At 39.6% G+C, this 18,331-nt stretch overlaps 1 protein-coding gene across 6 annotated transcripts in view; it reads right to left on the bottom strand.

The window, feature by feature from the left end:
* Positions 1–18,331, bottom strand: part of ULK2 (unc-51 like autophagy activating kinase 2) — a 100,331-nt gene that overhangs the window by 19,140 nt on the left and 62,860 nt on the right. For all 6 annotated transcript variants that reach the window (XM_008010636.3, XM_037987206.2, XM_037987204.2 and 3 more), the window contains 6 exons: positions 14,411–14,548; positions 11,466–11,611; positions 8,873–8,953; positions 6,488–6,774; positions 5,196–5,383; positions 4,721–4,824 (listed from right to left, as the gene is read on the bottom strand). In XM_008010636.3, coding sequence (XP_008008827.1) covers positions 4,721–4,824; positions 5,196–5,383; positions 6,488–6,774; positions 8,873–8,953; positions 11,466–11,611; positions 14,411–14,548 — 944 coding nt within the window. The remainder of the gene's footprint in view (positions 1–4,720; positions 4,825–5,195; positions 5,384–6,487; positions 6,775–8,872; positions 8,954–11,465; positions 11,612–14,410; positions 14,549–18,331) is intronic.

Genomic DNA, 18,331 nt, shown 5'->3' on the forward strand with positions numbered 1-18,331 from the left:
ACACAAAAAATAGAAAGCAAGAAATTCAATGATACCACCAGAGAAAATCACCTTCACTAAAAGCAAGAAGGAGGGCGGGAGGAAGGAAGGAAGGAAAAAGAAGACCAGAAAACAAATAACAAAATGGCAGGATTAAGTCCTTAATTACCAATACAAACATTGAATATAAATGAACTAAACTCTTCAATCATGAGTTAAAAGACATTGAGTGGCTGAATGGATTAAAAAAATAAGCCCCACCTATCTGGTGCCTATAAGAAACACACTTCACCTATAGAGACACACATAGACTGATAATAAAGGGATGGAAAAGGATATTCCATGCAATGGAAACTAAAAAAGAACAGGAGTAGCTATACTTACATCAGACAAAATAGATTTCAAGACAAAAACCATAAGAAGAGACAAAGGTCATTATATAATGACAAAGGGGTCAATTCAGCAAGAGAATATGACAACTGTAGGTATATACGCACCCAACACTGGAGCATACAGACATATAAAGCAAATATTATTATTAGAGCTAAAGACAGAGATAGATCCCAATACAATAATAGCTGGAAACTTCAGCACCCCACTTTCATACTTGGATAGATCATCCAAACAGAAAATCAACAAAGAAACATCAGACATAATCTGCACTATAGGTCCTTATTGATATTTACAGAACGTTTCACCCAATGGCTGCAGAATATACATTCCACTCAGCATATGGATCATTCTCAATGATAGACCATATGTTAGGTCACAAAACAAGTCATAAAACATTAAACAACAACAACAATGGCATAGTGGCTCACACCTGTAGTTGCAGCACTGTGGGAGGCCGAGGTGGGCAGATCACTTGAGGTCAGGAGTTCAAAACCAGCTTTGCCAACATGGCAAATCCTGTCTCTACTAAAATTACAAAAATTAGGTGGGCACAGTGGCTCAAGCCTATAATCCCAGCACTTTGGGAGGCTGAGGCGGGCAAATCACATGAGGCCAGGAGTTCCAGACCAGCTTGGCCAACATGGTGAAACCCTGTCTCTACTAAAAATACAAAAAAAGCTGCGTATGGTGGCACACACCCGTGGTTCCAGTTACTCAAGAGGCTGAGGCAGGAGAATCACTTGGATCCAGGAGGAGGTTGCAGTGAGCCAAGATTGCAGCACTGTACTCCAGCCTGGGAAACAGAGTGAAACTCTCTAAAAAGGAAAAAAAAAATTACAAAAATTAGCTAGGCATGGTGGTACACACCTGTAATCCCAGCAACGAGGGAGGCTGAGGCACAAGAATTGCTTGAATCTGGGAGGTGGAGATTGCAGTGCACCAACATCATGCCACTGCACTCCAGCAACACCCTGTTTACAAAAAAAAAAAAATTTTTTTGAAATAATATCAAGTTATCTTCTCTGACCACCATGAAATAAAACTAGAAATTAATAAGAGGTATTTTGGAAACTATATAAATACATGGAAATTAAACAATATGCTCCTGAATGATCAGTGGGTCAATGAAGAAAGAAGGAAATTGAAAAATTTATTGAAACAAATAATAATGGAAACATACCATACCTTTGGGATTACAGTGAAAGCAGAAGTAAGCGGAAAATTTATAGCTAAAAGTGCTTACACATCAAAAAAGAAGAAATCTTCAAAAAACCTAACAATGCATCTTAAAGAACTAGAAAAGCAAGAGCAAACCAAACCTAAAATTACTAGAAGAAAAGAAATAATAAAAATCAGGGCACAAATAAACAAAATTGAAACTAAGAAAACAATACAAAAGATCAAGGAAATGAAAGTGGTTTACTGAAAAGATAAATAAAATTAACAAACCTTTGACCAGACTAAGAGGAAACAAGACCCAAAAGCCCTCATGAATGGATTAATGCCATTATAAAAGGAATTGAGGTTAAAGGACAAGCCCTCTCCTGCCCCTCTGCCTTCCCCTATGTGACAAAGCAGCAAGACTCTCACCAGAGTAAGTGCCTTGATCTTGGACTTTCAGCCTACAGAATGGTAAGAAAGTAAATTTCTGTTCATTATAAATTATGCAGTCTCAGATGTTCTGTTATAGCAGCACAAAATGCACTAAGAAAGACTTCAATATTCACTAAATTGATCTAATAATGCAATCTCCATCAAAAACCCAGCCAGTCTCTCTACAGAAACTGACAAGATGATGCAAAAATTCATATGGAAACTCAAGACACCCTTAATAACCAAAACAATCTTGAAAAAGCACAAAAAAGAAAAACTCCTATTTCCTGATTTTGAAACTTAAGACAAAGCTACAGTAATCAAGGTAGTATGGTACCAGCATGAATTGACGTATGTATCAATGAAATAGTTGAGTCCAGAAATAAACATATTTATGGTTGTATTAGTTCGTTTTCCTACTGCTATAAATAATGCCCAAGACTGGGAAATTTATAAAAGAAAGAGCTTTAATTGACTCACAGTTAAGCATGGCTGGGGAGGCCTCAGGAAACCTACAATTATGGTGGAAGGCAAAGGGGAAGCAAGGCACTTTCTTCACAAGGCAGCAGGAAGGAGAAATGCCGAGCAAAGTGGGGAAGAACCCCCTTATAAAACCATCATATTTCGTGAGAACTCACTATCACCAGAACATCATGGGGGAAACTGCCCCCATGATTCAATTACCTCCACCTGGTCTCTCCCTTGACACATGGAAATTAAGGGAATTACATTTCAAGATAAGATTTGAGTGGGGCCACAAAACCTAACCCATCAATGGTCAACCAATTTTTGACAAGGCTAGCAAAAATAGCAAAACAACACAACAGGGAAAGAATAATCTTCAATGGTGCTGCGACCACGGAATAGCCCATCCAAAAGAATAAAGCTGGATCCCTTCACCACATCATCCATAAGAATTAAGTCAAACTGAACCACAGATGTAAGTGTAAGAGCTACATCTTACACTTTTAAAATTAGAATTATAAAGCTGTCAGAAGAAAATACAGAGTTAGGCAAGGTCCAGATGCAATTTAAGGAGTGTACAGGGAAACCCAAAGACAATAGGAGAGACAAAAACAAGGATACCAGAGAAAATTTTAGCCTCTGATACCCACAGCTACGACAAATGCTAAATAAAGCTTAACTCCTGGCCAGATAAACAAAAAACCTCATACTAGAGGCCTATTTAACTCAGTTTTTAAACAAAGTATATCATACTCGGCCTCAATTAAAAGGCATGCTAAAAGGCAAAAATACAGTTTGAAAAGAGAGAGCAAGTCAAACATCAGAACCAGACTCACATATGGCAGAGATACTGGAATTATTTAATATCACACTGGGAATTTAAAGTAATGATAATTAATATACTAAGGGCTCTAATGGAAAAAGTGGACAACATGCAAGAACAGATAGGTAATATAGACAGAGAGATGGAAACTCAGAAAGAGTCTAAAAGAAATGCTAAAAATCAAAATCACGGTAACAGAAACAAAGAATGCCTTTGATGGGCTCATCAGTAGACTGGACTTTGCCAAGGAAAGAATCAGTGAGATTAAAGATATGTCAATATCTTCCTGAAACTTCCTGAACTAAAAAGCAAAGAGAAAGAATGAAAATAAGAAGAAGAAAAAAGAACAGACTAAGAACAATGGAGCCAGTGCCTGGCTAGCTCAGTCAGCAGAGCATGAGACTCTTAAAACCAATGGGCCAACTATAAGAGTGGAACATACACTTAATGTGAATACCAGAAGAATGAGAGAGAAAAGCAGAAGAAACATTCAAAGCAGTAATAATGGCTGAAAAACTTCCAAAATTAATGACAGAATCAAACCACGGACCTAGGAAACAGAAAATACCAAGCAGAACGAATATGAAAAAATCTGCATCTAAGCATATCGATAATATTGAAACTTCAGAGAATCAAAGACAAAGAGAAAGTTCTGAAAGAAGCCAAAGACAAAAACACACCTCACCTATAGAGAACAAGGGTAAGAATTACATCAGACTTCTCTTTAGAAACTGAAGGGAAGAAGAGAGTACAGTGAAATATTAAATCCTACAGTATTCTCTTTGGGTTAGAAACCATGCTGGCTCAGACATTTCCTCCTTTGGATGCTCGTGGGGAAAATTAAAAAATCATAGAGAAAAAAAACCAAGTAGATTACAATAGTGATTCTCAAATTTGAGTGCCCACAATAATCACCTGGGAGTGTATTACATATATTGATTCCTAAAAACCCCCAGAAAATTTAAGCAAGCAAGTCTGGAATACGGAATTAAGAGTCCAGAATCTGCATTTTGTTTTTGTTTTTTGACACGCAGGCCAAGTAATCTAGATATGTATGGGTGGTTATGAACATACAGTCTCTGGAGCAACCCCAAAAGGTTCAGGGGTCTCAGTGACGTATGGGTCTTTATAAAATCCAGTCACTGTAAAGTAAATGCTCAGGAGTACATGTAGGTTTAGGCCAACTTCGACCAGTATTATCCTACTGACAAAAAAAAAATCTTTGTCAGAACTCCTTCTATTAATAACTCACAGACTGCTGCTCATCAAGATACTGAATAACCTCCTGCTGTGAATGGGCTACTGAGGAGGAAGATGAGAGGATAGGTATGACATCCAGAACTGTAAAATAATACATTTGTGTTATTTTATGCCACCAAGCATGTGGTGATTTGTTACAACAGCAGTAAGAAACTAATACATATGCTAGCAAATTATTTGCCTAAAAAGAAACTACATTTTTCTTACCTATATCCATTGGTCGTTCTGTATTTAAACTGTCTGTGCTGCCCTGATGTCCACCTATAGGAGTCTTTCCTTGTTGATCTGATAACTTCCCAGTACTGACAGACCTAAAAAGAATGGTGATGTTTTTAATAAAGGAAAACTATACTTTTTAAAACTAGAAGGGTTAATAGGAAGTTAGAGAATGAGGAAACAAGAAATAGATACCAAACCATTCAGGGTAGAGATAAACTTCAATAATAAAAATAAAGGACAGAAATAGAATATTCAAGAAGTTCAGGAAGAACTATGTACTTACACAGTTACAGGAAGCATCTATGGTTTTCAGAGATTCTAAATGTATGCCGTACATATCAATAACCATATGGCATAAATCACCTGCTATACTAATGTAGTCTTGCTGCTTTTATAATAGAAATCTATTCGTTTTACTATTACAGTTTTAATGTTTAAGGCTAGAATGGAAACAGTCTTTTACCTGCCAAACACTGCCTTGCTCTGCTGCTCAGCCCGCTGCCTCTCACTTCCTTGCACTAAGAGGCAATGGGCACATTCCCGTGGTTCATTCCCATCTTTGGATTGTTCTTCAGCAGGCCCATGACGAGTAACCAAGGCTAACAGGTTGGAAGATGCTTGCGTTTTAGGGATTTTGAAAGGAGCTGTGGTCTAAAGAGACATATATATGTAAACTAGTTAATATAATGCATGAACTATTCAGTAATGGAAGGTTTATGTGACGCAGTAGTCAGAAGTATTGGTCAGGGTGGTGGGAAAAATTGTAGAAAGATACAAACCTTCTCGGAAGGCCGAGAAGTTTTACAAAAGCTAGGATTTGGCTGAAGGCAGCCAGCTTCTCTTATCCGGTGCCTGACAGGTTAGGTTAGGTAACAAGGGGATGAAAAAAAACTGATCTAGATAAGTTAGTTTACTTAGGCCTTGGAACCTGGCCTTTAATCATCTACACGCAATTACCCACAAGTATGTTGACTCAAGGCCTTTGTCATTAAATCTGTACTAAATAAATGTCTGCAGCACTAGCATGTCAGAGCCATGGTGGCTACAACTCTTTCTGCGAACGGCCCAGTCCCCTAGCCCACTCCTTCACTGAATGTCTGTGTTGGAGTGCATTTTTTCATCCACTGCTTCGTCAGGGTCTGCGGGTCAGACCTGGCAGGAGTATGGACTCTGGCGTCAGTCAAACCCAGATTCAAACACTGGCAGTTCTATTTACAGCTTGAGTGACCTTGCACAGTTCATTTAAACTCTCTAAGCCTCAATTTCCTTTTATCAGGATTAAATGGGATCATACACAAAAAGAATTCTGCAAGTAAAGTACTTACACTGCATCTGGCACATAGAAAGTGTTCATTATATTATAACTATTATTGGCCAGGAGTGGTGGCTCACACCTGTACTTCCAGCATTTTGGGAGACTGAGGCAGGCAGATTACTTGAGACCAGGAGTTCAAGACCAGACTGGCCAACATGGTGAAACCCCATCTCTACTAAAAATACAAAAAAATTAGCTGGGCAAGGTGGCACATGCCTGTAATCCCAGCTACTCAGGAGCTTGAGGTACCAGAATGGTTTGAACCTGGGAAGCAGAGGTTGTAGTGAGCTGAGCTTGCACCACTGTACTCCAGCCTGGGCAACAAAGCAAGACTCTGTCTCAAAAAATGAAATAAATAAATTATAGCTATTCTCATAATGAATCCTTTCCATAAAGTACTATACTAGTTCCTAACCTACAAAAGGGTTTAATAAACACACCTTAGTAGGAGAGCCAATGATTGTTGGCAAAGGAGTTTTAAAGAACCAGTCAGAACTCCGTGGAGAGGACCCCAAGTGCTTGGTGGGAGAAGTTCCAAGGCTGCCAGGCCGGCTGGGCTGAGGTGAGTAGCTGTACCCAGCCCCAGCATGGGTTGGGCACACGGGGTCAGAGTGCTGCTTTCTGAGCTTCTGCTTGTTCTGATAGATGTCAGTGAGGGTGGGGGCACTCTGCAGTCTAGCACCCAATAAGAGGGACTGTGGTGACTGAGCTTGTGGCACTGGAGAACCTGACAAGAAAACAAATGTAACGTTAACTCAAAGTGAAGAAGTGCAGTGCAAAAATGTAAAAATTAAGAAGACAGTTTTTAAAATGAGAATTCTGATAAACATCTTATTTTTCATAAGACATTCTAAAAGTGATTTACTTGGCAAGAGACTATTTTTCTGCCATCCTTTGCAAAACAAATCCATTGTTCATATTCTCAGGAGACAGATTTTAATGATTATGGGTTACTCGTTGTTTTTAATCAGTAGCTAGTAAGTAACTCAGATTAATGCAAGGTCTGATTAGCACCAAAGAGAGCAATATCGTTAGTGATTAAAGTTAATAAATACAACAAAAACCTACATTGAACAGGATGATTTTTACTCTATATGAATACATACCTTGGTAAATCTACGTAATTATTCTCTTTTCTCACACAGCAACTAAAAGAAAACTCAAACTAACCCAAAATAACTCCTTATTCAAAAAAAACAAAATAAACAAATATATATAATGTGTAGGAAAGAAGATCATAAGATAACAGACCTTTCCCAGATTTTACTTTGTGTAAAAATAACAAGCATGTGAATTTTCTGTACTTTGTCCATTAAATTACACACTTAAAACCGAAAGCATCCATATTCTCACAAAGAAAACACTTGCCCGCAGATATCCTTGCCTCTCAGGGGAAACCAAATCAAGAGTCTAGGACATAAGGTCCCCTTTTCCCCCCTACAAACCTTGTTGCCAACCCAAGGTCCACTAATCCTTGACTCCAGTTACACACTCTTCGGAGTTTCTTAGAAGCCAAACTATCAAGAATTAACATTAAGTGCATGCAAATATTCTTAGTGACCTAACCATCATTATTCTAAAAACAGAAACCAACAGAAGCTTTGCTGTTGACCACTCCTGGCTTCACCTCATTCCAAACTTGATATTTAATTTTACTGCGCTTTATAAAAATAAATTCGTGTTAAATCTTATGGTCTGGCTAAAGTTATTTAAGCTTCGTTAAAGAGTGCTTTTCTAAGTAATACAGGAGTCCTCTAACTGGTCAACTCCTCAAATATCCATACAATAGAATTTAACTTATAAAGCCGCGATTCACACATATATTTTCAGGCATATACATATAATTTAAAAAATCTGGACCGGCGCGGTGGCTCACGCCTGTAATCCCAGCACTTTGGGAGGCCGAGGCGGGCGGATCACGAGGTCAGGAGATCGAGACCATCCTGGCGAACACGGTGAAACCCCATCTCTACTAAAAATACAAAAAATTAGCCGGGCGTGGTGACAGGCGCCTGTAGTCCCAGCTACTCGGGAGGCTGAGGCAGGAGAATGACCTGAACCCGGGAGGCAGAGGTTACAGTGAGCCGAGATCGCGTCACTGCACTCCAGCCTGGGCAACAGAGCCAGACTCCGTCTCAAAACAAACAAACAAAAAAAAAAAATCTGTATTATTTTATCTGATGCTGACTCATGGCTCTTACCAAAAACAGTATTAATCATTCCAAAACGGTGGCTCACACCTGTAATTCCAACACTTTGGGAGGCCAAGGCAGGAGGATCACAAGGTCAGGAGTTTGAGTCTAGCCTGGCCAATATAGTGAAACCCCATCTCTACTAAAAATACAAAAGTTAGCCGGACATGGTGGCGCTTGCCTGTAGTCCCAGCTACTTGGGAGGTTGAGGTAGAAGAATTGCTTGAACCCAGGAGGCAGAGGTTGCAGTGAGCCAAGATCGTGCCACTGCATTCCAGCCTAGGCGACAGAGCGAGACTCCAATGTAAAAAAAAAAAAGGTATTAATCAATAGTATTAAAGTAATGAAATTTCACTTCGTAAATAATTTTCATTATCTATGTGAAAATAAGCAAAACTTAGCCAAGTTATTTAATTCCTAAGACTTACTTTCATTAAGGAATCTCATATTCAAAAGGAGGTATTAGATTAGCTTTATGATATGTTAAACCACATTAGACCAAGATTCTAAAAATCAGGATGGCAGAGGAGATAATTCATATCAATTCTGTTCTTTGATAAGACTAGAAAAACACAACTCAAATCCATTTATAATACAATTCAAATTATTAATAAACCAAATACATTCTCCTACCTGAGGAGTTTCTACTCCTGGAGTCATGGCCCTGAGGATGCCCACAGCAGCACTGACTGAATTGCTCAGGAATGGTACCAACTACAAAAAAAAAAAAGATGGGAAAAGGAAGAAAAATATCCAAAACCAATAAAAGACAGCAACAGGCAACACATGCACAAATTACACGTAAATTACTGGTTAGAAAATTTTAAGGAACAAAGGTTTGGTTCAACTAACATTTACCAGAGGACCAATCTGCTGGGTGCTGCACACTAAGATAAAAAGTATCGTATAATCTGCCTTGAAACAAGAACATTAGGGGAAGAAAAGCCACATAAACAAACAAATGCTCCTAACAAGTATGTCCATAAGACAGATAAGTACAAAGAGTTTGTACAAAGTGTCCGGGCTTGGGGAGCTGCAGGGCACGGCTAACAGACAGCCCCAGCTGCAGTCCCTCTGGATCTACCACACTGGTGCCAAGGCTAGGCTTCCCCCAGGAGCTGTTCCCAGCCAGTGACTGCATATGGTGGGGCACTAATTCAGGCTTGTTGAAGCAGGTCAGGGAATTCCTCTAACAAGACAATCCAGTGCTTGGGGCTACTCCTTCAGTCTGGCTGAAACCTTCTTAGACCTACATCACAGTCTGAGACTCTTCCTGGCCAGCTCTTCCTCCTTCCTGCCCTCCTTTTCCAGGTGTTGGACCTATGTTTGGTCTGAGGGCCCTCCCTGCTTCCTCCTGCTCCTCCCCTTCATTCTTCACAGGAGTTTCCCCAAGTCACTCTCTTGTATATCTAGTATGTTCTATGCATCCATTTCTCTGAGAACTAAAACTAACATAGAGAGAGTTAGGGAAGGCTTCAGGGCAGTTTAAGCAGATGAGAAACATATGTCTACATCAAGAGGGCTCATTCCAAGGGATCAGGCAGCCGGCGAGATCAGATCCTTAGGGAAGGGCTTTATTCTTGTGTGCAAGAATGAGATCTGGACCTTGTCTTTGGAGACCCTGAAGTACCTCAGGGGCTGCTGCAGGAGTGAGAAAGGGCCAAAATTTTATTCAAAGATTTTTCATCTAAAAACAGCTTTGAAACCATTGCAACAGGTAATGTGGCAATTTAAACTTTTTTCCTTTTTCAACACCATCATTGTGTGTTTTGTCTTGTTTTAAATAGGGCTCCTGAGGAAAGCCCTTCTCTTTCTGTCTCTTCAGATTTCTTCCTGTTCCATCTTAGTCTTACTTCAGCAGTTCTGACTGAAGGTGGGGCCCTCCCCTGGAAGCGTTTTTTTGCAGTTTTGAGATCTGCCACCCCTGGGCCCTGTGTGCACCACCTGTTCTTCCCACCACCTCAATGCTGCCTCTCATACAGCTGCTGTAGTCTCAGTGGCTTTGGCTCTCTTACACATATTTCTGGAGTTTGAGCTTTTATTTCTGTCTCTTGGTTTCACTGAAGATACGGTATACGGTTTGTTTCTCCTTTTGGGAGGGTTTTTGTTGTTGCTGGTGTTGTTTGTATCGGCATTCTCCTTATTACAGTACCAGGAGAAGTGGGAAGATCTTAACGAAGCTGCCACCACATGCCTACCGGAACTGGAAGGTTTCTGGTAATTGTGACCCAGAGCTGCTATACAGTAATCCTTATGAGAGATAAGTAGAAAAGGCATTTTATGCACTTCAACCTAGGGTTTCTGACTTTGCATTCAGAGCCCAATCCCAAAGGAGACGCTTTTTATACATAAGTTACATTTATATTATTGTATTTCCAGTAGAGATCCTAACACATTTATACAGAGATTCTCAAAAAGAATTGGGGCCAGACGCGGTGGCTCACACCTATAACCCCCGCACTTTGGAAGGCCAAGGCGAGTGGATTGCTTGAGCCCAGGAGCTCGAGACCAGCCTGGGTAACATAATGAAACTTTGCCTCTATAAAAATAAAAAAATTAAAAAAATTAGCTGGGTGTGGTGGCATGCGCCTGTAATTCCAGCTACTTGGGAGGCTGAGGTGGAAAGCTCCTTTGGACCCAGGAGGCGGAGGCTGCAGTGAGCCGAGATCATGCCCCTGCACTCCAGCCTGGGCAACAGAGTGAGACCTTGTCTCAAATAAAGAAAGAAAAAGAAAAAGAAAAAAAGGGCCGGGCGCGGTGGCTCACGCCTGTAATCCCAACACTTTGGGAGGCCGAGATGGGCGGATCACGAGGTCAGGAGATCGAGACCATCCTGACTAACACGGTGAAACCCCGTCTCTACTAAAAATACACAAATTAGCCGGGCGCGGTGGCGGGCGTCTGTAGTCCCAGCCACACGGGAGGCTGAGGCAGGAGAATGGCGTGAACCCAGAAGGCGGAGCTTGCAGTGAGTGGAGATTGCGCCACTGCACTCCAGCCTGGGTGACAGAGCGAGACTCCGTCTCAAAAAAAAAAAAAAAAAAAGAAAAAGAAAAAAAGAAAAGAGGGAGTTGGGATTGGGGTAAAGATGGAAGGACGGGGTATGGCCTCCAACCAGCTGAGAATCACTGCCATCATGAGCCAAAGTTCCTAAGGAGAATGTGTAACGTCAGATTTATTACAGTGAAAAAAAGGTTGAAAACAACTGTTTTTACACTCTCCTTACCCAAAGGGGAAGGTGAGTAAGGCCTAGAAGACCCAGTGGAGAGCCTTCGTCCAACTGTCTGTGCTGTGTCTGCTGGCACCGGGGAGCATGATCCCAGCCGGAGGAAGCCCATGGGGCTGGTGTTGGACCTTCGCACCACTGCAGATCTGAAAAGTAAATTATTCCTTTTATAAAAGGTTCTAGAACTCTCTCTTTCTTCCTGCATTTTGTGAAACTTCCTAACAATATGCCATGGAGTAGTTTTCAGAAATATGTAATATAGTCACATGGAACAATTACAAGATGCATAAAAAGAGTGAGGTCTCCCTCTCATTTTTCTATTCTATTTGCCTAATTCCCAACACTTCCCCAATTCTATTCAAAAGGTTACCATGATTCTTAGTTTCTAGTGTATTCTTTCAGAGTTCCTTAATGCATACACAAAACAAACTAAATATATACTCTTATTTTCACCATGTTTTAACACCAAAGGTGGTATGTTACATACCAACCATTTGGAATCTTTTTGGTCTTAGGTCCTCTTTATACTCTTAAAAATTACTGAAGACCTCAGAGAGTTCTGTTTATGTAACTTATATCTATTGATATTTACTGTATTCGAAATGAAGCTGAGAAATTTTAAGAATTATTAACTCATTAATAAGCTTATTCCATGTAATATAAGATTAGGAAAATAAGCATATTTTCCAAAACAAAATAAATTAGTGAGAAGCATGGCATTATTTTATACATTTTTATAAATTTCTAATGGCTCACAGAAGACATTTGGATTCTCATAATTGCTTCTGCATTCAATCTGTTGTAAGACACGTTATTTTGAGTAAAGTATATGAGGAGGATCCAGCCTTCCACAGATGTGTAACTGTGAAAGAAAGGAATATTTTGGTAGCCTTTTCAGGTTAACTGTGACATGCTTCTTTGATACTACACCAAAATTCAGCAAGTGGTTGTTGCTAAAAGGTTGACTGCAATGTGGATCTGAAACCAGATTAATGAACTCATACTCCATTATGCGAGACTCCATTCTTTTGCAAAGAATCTTGCACTTTGAATGAAACTTTTACCTGTGCATGATTTTTTTAACCATTTAGTAATTTGGAAAACATTGGTTCACTGAGTTATGCAGATATTCCAATGTTGATACATTAAACAATATCAAAAAGTAATATTCATAACAAAATACCACCCTCAATTTTAAAAGAAACACCTGTCAAGGTATAACAGAAGCTGTCAAACTTGTATTGACCACTGAATTTTTCCAACATTCTAATTTTTACTTAAAAGCTCAAGTTTTATCATTGACATTTATCATCACTTGTTTTCTTCAAAGTGGACTTACCATTTTTCACAAAATGGCTGCTTGATACCCATAACCATCGTTTGTCAGCCATTTTTTAAAGTAAAAAGGGTACTCTATGACAAAGCAGCTAGTTCAACTTGGAACTAGAACAATCATACCAGTGCTTTTCCTAAGATAACTACTCTAATACGTGGCAAAAGTGCTTTATGCGTACATCCTACTCAAGGATTGAGATTTTCAAAGAAATATATTAATTTTTACTGCCTCATTAAGGACGTTCCTTTGTACCGCAAGTGTGTGGTGGAGAAGAATACAAAGACTAATAGTACCTTTTGGGTATCACCACCCTGATTCAGGCAAAGGTTCCAATAGCTTTATCCATCTTTGCTTTTTGTACTATCAGTGCATGTATCAATGCAATGAAAAAAGCAAGTAATGTCCTAATTTGTATTATGAAAATAGTTTTGATCTCATTGACCCTCTGAAGGGATCCACAGACTAAGCTTTGATAATCACTGCATAATATACTGTTAATCACTTTACTTTTTTCATTTTATAATATAACTTAGAAATCTTTCCACTTTGGCACAGAGGGAGCTCCTTCACTCTTTGTGGAATGGAAGGTGTGTAATATTCCATTATCAGAGATGGATCATAATAAATTAGTTCATTACTGGTGGCCACTTGGCTTATTTTTCATCCTTTGGTATCATAACAGTTAACAACTTTGTGTAAATGCAATTTCATACACAGGAGAGGCCTGTATATGTAGAGTATGTCCATGACTATACATATATGTAGAATTAGTTACCAGAAGTCAAAGTGCTATTTCCTCCCTCCACTCTATCGAGTTCTCTGAGATTTAGGTCTCTCTGAGGATACTGTGAGTCACAGTGATTCTCGTTATGTCAGAATCCCTGATTATATGCATACTTACGTCTGCCATGCTAAATCAAGTACCATTCTTCTATCCCCTTCTGTTTTCCAGAAATTTACTGCACACTCTCTCTCACTGAATAGAATAAGAATAATCTATGCTTGGCCAGGCATGGTGGCTCACACCTGTAATCCCAGCGCTTTGGGAGGCTGAGATGGGAGGATCGCTTGAGGCCATGAGTTCAAGACCAGCCTGGTCAACGTAGTGAGACCCCATCTCTAAAGCACAAAAAAAAAGAAAAGAAAAAGAAAAAAAAAAAGAATAATCTATTCTTATTTCATGTGTTTGTGTGGACTTGTACCTTTGTCATTCCTTTAATATGATCTTAGTAAGGTCTCAGGTTCGGGGAAAAAGTAAATAATATGTAAATAATCTGCTACAACTGGTGGGATTTCATTTTTTTAATAAGTTCTTCCTCAATTCTTAAAACTAATTATACTTTATAAGTATATGTATCTATACACACGTATACTTAACATATATAAATAAAATATATAAATATATACATATACTATATTATCAAGTTAAACTTAAATATCATTTAAATTATCAATTATAAAACTTTTTTATTCAATTTTGTGCATTTCCAGCATACACACATGTAAGAGACTAACTATGCCATGGAAAGTAACAGTCTTCCAATAACAATAAAATTTTTTTTTAAAGGAGAAGAAAAAGAATTAAGCAAGAAAAAAGCTACAGACTTACCTTGGAGAACCATGTACATTTGTGCCTGAGCTGGCAGTAGATGTAAGATTCTGCTCTATGCGCTGATAATTCCTTATTTGAGTAGGTACTGGAATTGGTGCTGTTTCACTGTGAGGTGACACAGTAGGCTGACACTGCCTGCAATCACAATTTATTGAAAAAGGAAAGAAATAGTGGTAGGACTGTTTTTCTTTCATTTGACCCATTAGTTATATTTAGAGAAAATTCTAGAAAGAGCCAAATGGTCACTCCACTACCTTAATAAGAAATGATCTTGTTAAAAAATATATAAAGCCAAAAAACTCACATTTATTATCTAAAAAACTCCTGGCATTCATATGCATATTGAGGACTAAGAATTACAACAACCTGGAAAAAAGTTCCTTTACAACAACAGGAAAAGTCCACAGGTCAGCAAAACTGTCTCATCCACTCACATTCTGCTATTCATTACTATGTGAGAGAAAAAATATCTAGGAAAACATGCCGGGGAAAAGAACAGGAAGTTCAACAGCAAAGATGACTGGAATGTTTGCAAAAGTCATGAATGCTGTAAGCATTCCCAAAGAGCTCTGACTTTCTGAAGAAGGAGAACACATTGTGCAAATTCTCAAAGCATGCAACTCGTCTGACGTCCACATTTTGTAGTGTCAGTCTTTGGTTTCTTTAATAGCCTCTTTCCTCACTTTTCATAAATTCAGAAATAGAATGTCCTCATATCACTTTCAATTCACTTTACAATATATCCTAAAACATATCAGAGATAACACTGGGCCCTAAGAGAGATGACTTATTTCAAAGTAAAAAGAAATACAAAATACTTCTGTAGTGGAGATGTTAGCTGCTTTCCCAATATCCATTCAGCTTTTATGTCTTACTAAAAAATAACTTAAATTTTATTAGTAGCAATAATAGGCCCAATTAATTGTAGCATATCCCAGACTCCCTTGCAGCCAAGGATAGCCATATGTCTTTCTTGGTCACTGAGATATAAACAGAAGTCTTCTACTCATTCTTCCTGCTCAAAATGTGAGCATACTTGCTGGAGCTTCAGTAGGTACCTTTGAACCACAAAAAAAAGGGCAAAAGACCTGAAGACATATAACTTCCTTGAGCCACAGAAACCAAGGAAACTACTACTTATCGTGACTTTTTTTCATGTGAGAAAACCTTTAGCGTTCAACCACACTACAGTTAGGACCCTGTGGTTTACAGCCAAGTGGAATTCCTAATGATATACCATTTAGTGTGTTTCTATGTGTTTCTATGAGCTCTCTCTACACATTTTGATTTAGGTATTTCCATTTAGTATCTTTAAATACAATAATGAATTTTTTAGTATCTATACATCTGATTCTTCAGTTTATCTACATCCTAAAAACAAACAAAAGCCCAAAAACACAAACCCTCTACTACCACTAAAACAGCTTAACAGTACTTCACTAATCAGCTCTGGTGTCTGCAAGCCAGTGCACTCACAGGTCTAACAACCCAAGTTCCTTAACAACAGAATAACAACACAGCCATCAAATATCAGAATGTGAATGAACAAATGCCATTTTTCTATTGTTTCAATTTAGTAAGTAAACTGTTTTTGAAGCATTCATTCCCTGCTGAAGCACATCAGGGAATTTTTTTTTTAAATACACATTACCAAGCTCTAAAATTTTTCCTGTACTGGTTAATCTCCAAAGGGAAGAAGCTAAATAAAGGTACCCAGAGAAGTAAACTTAGCAACCTCATAATTCTAAGCACCTCTCTCAGGTAATCTCAGCTGGCTTCTCTAACACCTCTGGTTCCTCCCACCACCAGCATGAGGACATGAACAACCATGGACCATGTTCTGCAAATGTTATCTCAGATAGTCTCTGGACAGGACCTGCAAGCAGACTTGCTCAGAGTCTAGAAAGTCTTCCCTGGACAAATTCCAGACCTCCAGCTAGTTAAGACAACTGCAGCCATTTTCCTGTACAACTTAGTATTAACACCAATATTTAACCATCACTCAACTCCCTGAGTCCAAGGTAAGGAGACGGAAAGTCTATGTATGTCCTGAGTCTCCAGCACATCTTCCTCACCTCCACTAGGGCCTGCAATTCACAACATTCTCTGTGTGGAACATCATCTTGGACCCATATGAAATACTTGAAAGATGAGGCAGCCTGGACACATGGTAGCACAATCACATGTTATTCTACTTGTGCTGAGAGGAAAGCACAAATGCAAAAGGACAAATAAACACTAGGTGATAGCATGATAACTTCCTCAAATTCACAATCTTCACATCAGGAGATCCCTAGTTGCGTCTTTGTTTCAGAAGACTCCATGAGTAAACCCTGAAAGGCTGACAAGTAATCAGGAAAGCAAGGGTTCAGCTGGAAGTAATACCAAGGGACACAGGGAGAGAAGAAGGAAGGATCTATGCATATAAGAGCTTCTGTGAAACACAATCTAGCAGACTAATGCTAAGCCACAGCTGTGAGCTCACACTCATGAGGCTGTGTAAGCGATGGGGAGCCAAGTGGAGATAACCTGCTCATTACCCAGAGGCCAAAGCAGCATCAGAAAAGAGCCAAGTCTGGCACACAGCTGGCAAGGTTCCAATGAGAAAGGAGTTACTTCATGTAAAGGGAAGCAATCAGAAAGTTAGAAATCCATTCAGATGGTACACTCTAATGCACCATGGGCTGTGTACGCAGCTGGCTTCCATCAATGTCTGGCAACAACCAGTTTTCAGAATTCTGATATCCTAATTCCCATGCCTGAGCCTATTTTTTGTCTGGATGCGCAAGGAATAGATATTCTCTACATGTACTGAAAACTGCCATGTAGCTAATGGAGGCACTGTTACTAGGAAGTGCTGCTTTAGAGAAAAATGCATAATCACTGGCAAAGGAAAGTTCAAGAATTAGACCATAGGAAGAGAAGCCAAAAAGAAGCCAAAGATGACTCAAGAAGAAAAAAAGGCAGCAAATCAAAAGAAGTGAAAATCTGGCAATATACAATTCCCGTATTTGAATTCCCATATCCTCAAAGAAAGGAAAGAAACAAGTTTGTGCAAGATTTGCTTATCCCCATGGTTCCCAAACTGTGCACTGAGGGACCCCAAGGTACTGGTGCTACTCAAGGGGTGCCTTAGAGTACATCAAATTGTTTAAAGTTTGGGAGGCTGAGGCAGGTGGATCACGAGGTCAGGAGTTTGAGACAGGCCTGACCAACATGGCGAAACGCCATCTCTACTAAAAATACAAAAAATTAGCCAGGTAGGCCGGGCGCGGTGGCTCAAGCCTGTAATCCCAGCACTTTGGGAGGCCGAGACGGGCGGATCACAAGGTCAGGAGATCGAGACCATCCTGGCTAACCTGGTGAAACCTCGTCTCTACCAAAAAATACAAAAAACTAGCCGGGCGAGGTGGCGGGTGCCTGTAGTCCCAGCTACTTGGGAGGCTGAGGCAGGAGAATAGCATAAACCCGGGAGGCGGAGGTTGCAGTGAGCTGAGATCTGGCCACTGCACTCCAGTCTGGGCGACAGAGCGAGACTCCGTCTCAAAAAAAAAAAAAAAAAATTAGCCAGGCGTGGTGGCAGGTACCTGTAATCCCAGCTACCCTGGAGGCTGACGCAGGAGACTTGCTTGAACCTGGGAGGCGGAGGCTGCAGTGAGCCAAAATCGCACCACTGCACTCCAGCCTGAGTGAGCAAGAGCAAAACTCCATCTTAAAAAAAAAAAAAAAAGATACTCTTGCATATACAGTGAAATGATCTCAGACAAGAATGCTAAGACCACACAATGGGACAGGGACAATCTCTTCAGCAAATAGTGCTGGGAAAACTGGATATCCACATGCAAAAGAGTAAAGCTGGAATCTTATCATACACCATATACAAAAATTAACTCAAAGGGGATTAAAGGCCTGAACATT

Source organism: Chlorocebus sabaeus, chromosome 16, assembly GCF_047675955.1.
Source record: "Chlorocebus sabaeus isolate Y175 chromosome 16, mChlSab1.0.hap1, whole genome shotgun sequence".
Lineage (NCBI taxonomy): Eukaryota > Metazoa > Chordata > Mammalia > Primates > Cercopithecidae > Chlorocebus > Chlorocebus sabaeus.